Genomic DNA, 9,024 nt, shown 5'->3' with positions numbered 1-9,024 from the left:
CATAGTCACATATATAAATACATTATCTCGTGGCCATGCATCCTGCCGTCTCTCTTTCATTCGCTTCCTAAACAAATGCTAAAAGACCAGCAAAGATCTTTAGGACAGCAGCAGAACCCCTCAGGAGGCCGGAGAGGGCGAGAGCGGTCCCCTCAAAATGAAAAAAACTTCAGTGGCGTTGAATGATTCATTCTCCATCTTTCTTAAACTTCCAACATGGGCAAGTGCTCATCGTTTGTTTGTGTCACATTCCCACCTTTCATGCTGTGTTAAGGAATGTAATGTATAAATGTATGTGTCGATTATTTGATTAAAACAATGAAATTTAAACAGCCTTAACTCAGTGACACAAGGTACAATTCCTATTTTACAAACACGGGAACAGATGTTTGTGTTTAAATCACTTATTGTGAGCATGAAGCACATTGAGAGTCCTCTTGAGCGAGGGCGGAGCATGCTCAGTAGATATTTACATATCAGGTTATGACACCAGCTTCAAAAATCTCTGGTTTTAGTGTTTGGTTGTGATGTTAACATGTGGACGAAACGACAAATCAGACAAAGAAAGATACAGTTACTAAAACACCCGCATACTTGAGGACATGGTCTCAGTTTCATTCAAACTCTAACGTTCTAAAGAAAGAAGCTGATAACAAAGTGTTGAGACTGAAAGCTTTTATTCATGTTCAGTTTCCCCATTGGAACAAGCTAACAGATACAGGTAAACAAACACCTGTGGGGTCTCAGAGGTTGTGATTGCAATACTCCTGCAAACCGGCCTGGCAGGCATGGGCATGGGCATATTGCGCTTTAAAGGTCTGCTGGAGCCAAACAATAAATTTATCAGCGTCTTGTTTCATTTCAAGGTATTTCCCCAGAACTTGCTTGGCCTGAAAATACATGAAGAAACATTTAAAACCTTGAATTTTGAGTTTTCACTGTTTTCACTTTAATTATAAGAAAAAAAGAGGCGGGTCTCTGTGCCCGTGAACGATGACTCGCTGCTCTCCATCGCAGCACTATCTGATGAAGACGGCTGTGTGTTCATGTGGTGGTGACGTAGGGACGAGGGAGGGGACTGCTAACTGCAGTCACTGACAGGAAGTTAGCTAAAAGGAGCATATTCCTTACTGAACCTTTAAATCACGTGCTGTTATTTTGTCCCTTTGACCCACTCTTACTTGTAGTCAAGCCCAAGCCTCTGCATCACTTCCTGTCTCGAATCGTTTTGCTTTATAAGCTCCCAAACTTTTGTGAAATGCAAATTAATAGAATTTGAAACATAAGATAAATTCTGCGATTAATGGCTAACAATAGTGTTTATAGTTTAACACCCGTGAAAAATAGGGCGCTGCAAAGCACGAGAGTGTTTTTGTGTCTCACCCTGACATAGCCCTTCGCCTTTAGCCTCTTTTCCAGAACATCTCCGATGCCCGGCAGAACATTCACTGGTTTGTCTCCCATCGGCTCATCGACAAAGCTGCGGTGCTTCTGAGAGGTGGACATCCTGCTGCAGAACCAGAACCAAGAGTTTATGGTGCGGTCAATCGTGTCCAATATAAATAAAAGATCTGAAAAGGTTAAGGTGACCATGACTGCGTTCCAGTCCCCATCTTCCATTTAGTACAGTAGAAAAATATTCAGTTTCCCAACACAGATGCAGCATGCTTAAAGCTACAGTGCATACCTTTTTATTTATTTATTTTTTAAGATATTTTTTGGCATTTTTTATGCTTTATTGATAGTGTAGAGACAGAGTTGAAATGGGGCAGAGAGGGGAGTGACATGCAGAGAACGACCGCGGGCGGGAATCGAACCCAGGTCCGCTGCTGGGCCCGGCCCGGGGGGGGGGGGGGTGGACACGCCCTACCAACTGAGCTAACGTAACGTAACTTTTTCATATGAATGAATGTCTGTTGCATTCAAGTCATCGCCAAACAAGTTGACACAAAGTTGATTAAGCCTATCAGCTCCACTCTCACTGTATTTCTCAGTATTAAATCAGTCAGTCAAAATGAGAAAGGATGGAATTACTCAATTACTTGCATTTAAATGATAATTTACCACGTGAATAATTAAATGTACATTTAAAAATGTTCAGAAACTATTGCTTTTACTGTGCCTGTGTGGACTGGTATCTAGGCGCGGTTTGAACAAATACCTTTCTGTTCACTCAGTCTTTATCTGTTCAAATACAAAGCAGCAGAGAAACCAGTTTATTCTTTGGCAAATGTTTCAGCAGTTAGGGATCAGGACACACCCGTCCTACTGTCAGCTGAAACCAAAGCGATCGTTTAATGATAAGCAGTTAAAGTTGAGATTTAAAATAAAAAAGCAATACATTAGATGTTGTACTTGCAATAATCCTGCAACATGCTCAGATTTATTCACAACAGTAGTAAAAAAAACAAAAAATAAACTATTGATAAAAGTTTTAAGACAGTCACATGCACATATTTCTGTTTGGGTGCGGCCGGGTGAACCTGTTGGGCACAGTGTTGCTGAGAGCTAAAGTTAAAACCAAAAACCAGACAGCAAAAATACTAATGAAGGACAGGCTTAAATTATTACAATATAATCTGCTAATGTGAACATATATACCCCGGCTGGGTTACATAGGTTTACCCAGATATGCTACAAGTGTTCACAACTCAAAGGGACTCTGTTTCATTGTGTGTGCAACTAATCAAATTAAATGTTTCATGGAAGAAGGAAGCGATCAATAAAGTATATGTCTGTCTGTCTGTCTATCTAGGTTATCTTTTTTCAACTGGTCAGGTAATCACATTCAAAGAAGTGTTTAGTTGTTCTAGCTCATCCTTAAAAACTTTGGATTTTTGACCCTAAACTGACATTCAAGTTTAATTTCAGGATTTCAAGGATGGGTAATTACTCGATTACTTGGATTTAAATGATAATTTACCACGTCAATAATTAAATGTACATTTAAAAATGTTCAGAAACTATTGCTTTTACTGTGTCTGTGGACTATGGTACACACAGGTATTATGGTAATAAAAAGTATATATCTAAAATCTGTTGTGTAAAAACGTTTGACCCTAAAAATGAAATAAAGATTAGAACTCTGCTTTATCCAACAGCTAGATTTCAGTTGTTTGAAATAGATGTACATTTACACATTATTAGTTGGATTTTGCCAAATTTGTATATTCATCAAACATTAAGAAAAAAATTGTTAAACAAAAAAACGATTAAAAAAGAAACTGGAAAAGTTTCTGTATGATCAACAAGCTTATTCTCTAAAATATAAAAAATAAAAACCCTCAAAACACAAATTTAGAAAAGATCGTAAGTGTTTTAAAACTTACCTTCTTCAGTATGAGAGTGAGACGGAGTGGAAAATAACTACGTGCGCCACTTATTATACAGTATCTAGTACATTATCTTTTTTTTTTTTTTTAAAGGTGCAGTGTATGTAATTTAAAATACTCCAATTCAACACAGAGATACATTGAAAGTGATTTCAGACACAGCTGTTCTGTGTAATACTTGTTCTAAACACTTGATGGCAGCTCTAACCACTACAGCTCTAAGTGCCCCATCATCTCTTACTTCTATCATGCTTTTCTCGTGGTTTTCTATTGTCCAAAAAGTATAGATATCATCATGAAACTTTGCCAGTTGATTGGTTATATTAAAACTATATTTTTTTGTATTACAAGTTTTTCAGAAATGTTTGATAAACACAATCACAAGGATAACATGTAATGAACAGAGAAAACAGAAATAAAATAGGATAAAAATGAATATAAATTTATTTAAATAAAGAATATAAATTACAAAAAAAGAGCAATAATAAAATAAGATTAAATAAACCTAGAATATACCGAACGCTAAGAAATAAAAATCAAAAATATTCAAAAACAATTTCATGACTCATTGTGTGTTTGATGTGTGTGAAGTGAGCACGTACAGCTGCATTCCATCTGGACCGTCCACCCACTCAGCCCCCCCGAGGTGGGAGAGGGGGTTGCCCTTTCCTGACACAAACACACACACACACACACACACACACACACACACACACACACACACACACACACACACACACACACACACACACACACACACACACACACACACACACACACACACACTTTTTATAATAAGTCCATGACATACACACACACACACACACACACACACACACACACACTCACACACCGTTTATAATAGGTCCATGACACACACACACACACACACTCTCTCTCTCTCTCTCTCTCTCTGGTTGACCATAGACTCTGATGGTGATAATTCTTTCGCATGTTACCTGTTTTTATTAGACAGTTTGTAGAGACAGAGATGAAATGGGTCAGAGAGGGGAATGACATGCAGAGAACTTCTGTGGGTGTCCAGCATTTTTCAGAACATAGGTTATACTTTTTCACTTACCTGTTCCCTAAAAATCATTTGCGTTGGCCGGGAATCGAACCCGGGTCAACTGCTTGGAAGGCAGCTATGCTCACCACTATACCACCAACGCATACGACTACCTGCAGAGGCAGAGACGGACTGAACGAGACACGCATGCGCACAAGCACACATTCATTTTCAGCTGTGAAGGGGACGTAGCCTCTGTAGATGTCCACTTTAAACCATATTGTAGCATTATAAAACATAGGTTATACTTTCTCACGTACTTGCGCCCTAAAAAACATTTGCGTTGGTCGGGAATCGAACCAAGATCAACGAATGGTTAAGCTTAACTCTCTTAACTTTTCCCATTCATTCTCTATGGTAGTGCTTATCACTACGGGTGTAATATATTTTCGGCCACTAATGGGATTTGGGGGGCGCTGTTTCCCCGGTTTTTCTCTTAACTTTTTCAATTCATTCTCCATGGTAGTGTCTTAACCATGGATGTCATATATTTTTCGCCACAATACGATTTTGCCATTCATTTTGGGGGCGCTGTTTCCCAATTTTTCTTGTGCCACTTTTGCTTTTATTAGACGGTGTGTAGAGACCATGGACATATAAAGAAATGGACACCGTATTGAAACATGGCGCCCATTCATTCCTATGAAAGCTGCTCATAGGCGCAGAGAAGCAACAAGGAAGTATAATCCGGAAATTCCATGCGGCCCAAAGCATTACGTAGCATGGACGTAGCGGCATTATGGACCTATCAAGAAAGAGGGCGGCAAGCGTAGCGGACTGGAGGCGGGTGTCTCGTTCTGTAGCATCTAGCCTGGCGAAAACAAACTGAAAGCCGTTAAAAGCCGTTGGGCTAATAAAACGCTTGAGGTGGCGTTTTGAAATGAGAAAACTTACATTTTAATAGTATATGGCCTAAAGATAAGTATGAGCCTATGATTGATATCCAGAAAAAATGTGCAGAGACACAATCTTGTTCGCTGCTTGTACTGTGTGGACAGGGACATCTGCCTACGGGCCGCATGAAAATAAGCTCCACCCCTTACCATGCAATACCAATGGGTTGGCCACATGTCCATGCTGGCTGCTCGGAGAAGGCAGCATCCTGGGGGCCTGGTAGAGACAGAGATGAAATGTGACAGAGAGGGGAATGACATGCAGAGAACGACCCGGGCTGGATTCTAACCCGGGTCTGCTGTGAAGAGGACTGAGACTCTATGGAGGGGGGAGGGGGGAGGGGGGGGGGGGGCTCTAACCAATACACCTCGAGCACCCCATCATCTCTCATTTCTTTCATGTTTTTCACATGTTTTCTAATGTACATTCACATGTTCTCAGAATAAAACGCGACAGAGAAGAGTTTGGCAAGTCAACTTTTATTTTGCATCGGCAGGAAGCATCAACCAGTCCATCAGTATAAAAGATTTAGTGCTCAAATGACAAAAACTACTTTTTATTTCGTCCAGTCTCTCTCTGTCTCTTTCTCATTCTCTCTCTCTCTCTCTCTCTCTCTCTCTCTCTCTCTCTCTCTCTCTCTCTCTCTCTATCTCTCTCTCTCTCTGTCTCATTCTCTCTCGCTCTCGCTCATTCTCTCTCTCTCTCACTCTCACACTCTCTCTCTCTCTCTCTCTCTCTCTTTAACTCTCTCATGTATCTGGTAGAAAATCTCCATTACTAAGTTACATGTGCTTCTTTGTAGTAATGCTTCATCAAATGAAATGAAACATAGTAATATAAATCACCATTTCAACAATTAATTTTTTATTATGATACAAAACCAGGTTAAAAAAAAGCTTCATTCTGCTGCATCAAGCGAATAAAACATTCATGTATCCGCACGTGAGATCACTCCTTCTGTTACATTTCTCAGACGGACCAACAAGAAAAAATTAAATTAACTTTTCAACATGTTTTAGTGCCTACAGTGTAGAAATGACCGTTTAGATAGAAAAATATCATTAGGAATATTAAAGCTGGGGTGGAGGATTTGGGGGAGAAAATAGCAGTTGGGATAGAGATTTGAATCCAAATACCTCAACCGCTCCACTTGTTCTCTTTGGTCCCTCCCCTATGGTCCCTCCCTGACACGCTCTCTACACCAACAACGTCGGTGCCAAAGTGAATGGACAGTCCCAACAGCCAATAAGAACAGAGAATCGGAGCCTCGCTCTGATTGGTCAAAGTGTACAGCTCTTGTTAACTTTGACCAATCAGAAATCACATACCCCAGCTTTAAGTCTGTGTCCTCATAACAACACAAAACACTGCATGTGTGTGTGTGTGTGTGTGTGTGTGTGTGTGTGTGTGTGTGTGTGTGTGTGTGTGTGTGTGTGTGTCAGTCTCATGTTATACAGTACTTGCAAAATAATCTTTTAACTTTAAACTATATTTTTAGACAGGTTACATATGCAGCAGCTAGACGTTTATATTGATGGTGAGATTTGAGATGAATTCTGTAAATCACATTTTCGTCGCTGCAAATGCAAAATCCAGAAAAGTTAAATTTTTTGTAACAATTGATCGTTTTTAAGTGAAACTATTGTGATTTATGTATTTTTTTTGGAATATGTGATAAACCCTTCTACCTAACTCAGACTTGACAGGACTTGACTGGTTTAATCTTTGCGGCCTGAATTGTACTTTAAATCCCTGAGGCTATAAAAAATAGGCATTATACACCAAACTCCCTTTACATTTCACATAATTTAACTTTCTGTGTGATGAGATATGTTTTAATAATTGTGATGAATAATGTGTTTAAACTGTGATTCCCTGATTTTTACAGAATATGGCTTCTGAAGAGATTAATTTTAAAGCTGCACTGTGTAGTTTTAGAGGAGGGGGATTTGTTGACATTCACAGAGCCTGCAGTTAGTTTAATAAACATAATTTTCTCTACATGTAATTCTTAGTATTGAATAATTCTATCGTCATAAATCAAATTATATGGAGGAACCTGGAACCAAACGTAAGACTAGAATATGTTTGTAAACCAAACTGTGGGCCCTGCTGCTGTAAACAACAACAACAGTGAAACAGTAACTTTTCAGGAAGCTTTCTAACAACTCTTCTTAGTTAAGTCATGAGAATATACCTTAGAAAATGTTCAGTTCACAGACACACCCAAAGTTACATAGTGCACCTTTAACTTTCTTTAAACGTTTGGGCTCCGTTTCCAGCTAATTTTCCAACACATTTACTTTTACATTCATTAGCATTAGCTCCCAGTTAGCCCTAGGAGCGTTTCTCTTTCTGCCTGAGGTGTATCCTCACAATCCACTGCCTGTCTGTACTGTGTGTGGACTGAAAACAAGTGGTGTTAATACACAGCCTAGGCTCTGTAAACAGGCATGTTGCTAGCTACGATGGGCTTATTTTCCAACGCATTAACTTTTACATTCATTAGCAATTAACACACATTGACCCTAGGAGCGTTATTCTGTGTGCCCAAAATGTACATCCAGGTGTTTATTGGACTAAACCTTGTCTGTTTGTGTCTGTTTATTTCTCCTGAACAACCATCTTTAACGGACATTATCTCAACATTAGTTTTCTTAAACATATAAAAAAAAAAAAAAATTCATATCGATTTTACTTTTACCTTCAATGTGATAAATAAAGAGTGAAACATGACCAAACTGTGATTCCGATTCTCCCTGATTTTGAAAGATTATGGCTTCTGAACTAAAGAGCTTCATTTACAATCTTTTGGGCTCCGTTTCCAGCTAATATCCAAGACATTAACCCTGCATTCCAGTTCCCATACATTCTGCTATTTAGTACGGTAGAAACAGATTTAACTTTCTATGATCAGCTGTATTGTGTAGAATACTAAAAGATAAAGAGTATGAGATTTGGAAGGTAGGGTTACATTTTACATTCATTAGCATTAGCTCCCAGTTAGCTCTATGACCTTTTTACTTTCTGTCTGAGGTGTATCTTCATGTGTCTTCTCCTCTCGTCACTAAATAATTTGAACCAAACCTAAGACTAGAATATGGTTGCCTTCCGAATCGCATACTCTTTCTTTTTTCTATTCTACATACTACATCCGGCGATAAAAAGAATCTAGTTAGGCTGCAGTAGGCATACTATTGGGACATACTTTTACTCTCTTATTTCATCATAACATTGCGCCTTGATCTTGCCTCTTGCTTTTATATCCGTCGCATCCCCGTTTGTTTTCATATGGAGGCTTCGTCGATGTGACGTCACTTCACGTGCGCACTGGATTGTGGGTCAGAATCGCCCAAATAGGATGCAGTTTTCAACACTAACAATCTCGGCTGGATGAAGTAGGACATCCGGGTACTTCTAACCATCCTAAATCTGGCCACAAGAATCGGGACATCCTAAATCTTTTTTTCTACATACTATATAGTAGAAAGTATGCGATTCGGAACGCAACCTATGTTTATGAACAAAACTGTGGGCCCTGCTGCTGTAAACATTTAAGTAAGTTTTACATTCATTATCTCCCTGTTAACCCTACGACCGTTTCTCCTTCTGCCTGAGGTGTATCTTCATGTGCCTTCTGCGCTCGTCGCTGCGGGCGAACTTCCGGCCACACTGGTCACAGCTGAACGGTTTCTCCCCGGTGTGCGTGCGGATGTGTGTGGTCAGGTG

General features: G+C 39.5%; 1 protein-coding gene and 1 long non-coding RNA gene across 2 annotated transcripts in view; both read right to left on the bottom strand.

The window, feature by feature from the left end:
- Positions 1-660: 660 nt before the first annotated feature.
- Positions 661-3,434, bottom strand: LOC307257116. Its single transcript, XR_013845080.1, has 3 exons — positions 3,330-3,434; positions 1,384-1,510; positions 661-890 (listed from the first exon to the last, which is right to left on the bottom strand). It is a non-coding gene; the product is annotated as an uncharacterized lncRNA (long non-coding RNA).
- A 5,452-nt stretch (positions 3,435-8,886) lies between these two features.
- LOC307257524 (early growth response protein 2b-like) overlaps positions 8,887-9,024 on the bottom strand; it is a gene marked incomplete at both ends in the record, with an annotated part of 1,456 nt that continues 1,318 nt past the window's right edge. The window contains one exon of the mRNA XM_080036786.1: positions 8,887-9,024. This exon is cut by the window's right edge and continues 91 nt beyond it. Within this exon, the coding sequence (XP_079892912.1) occupies positions 8,887-9,024 (138 nt within the window).

This window comes from Ammodytes marinus (genome assembly GCF_949987685.1).
Source record: "Ammodytes marinus genome assembly, chromosome: 11".
Lineage (NCBI taxonomy): Eukaryota > Metazoa > Chordata > Actinopteri > Uranoscopiformes > Ammodytidae > Ammodytes > Ammodytes marinus.
The sequence above is the reverse complement of the archived record's forward strand: the minus strand, read 5'-3'. Positions and strand labels throughout refer to the sequence as shown.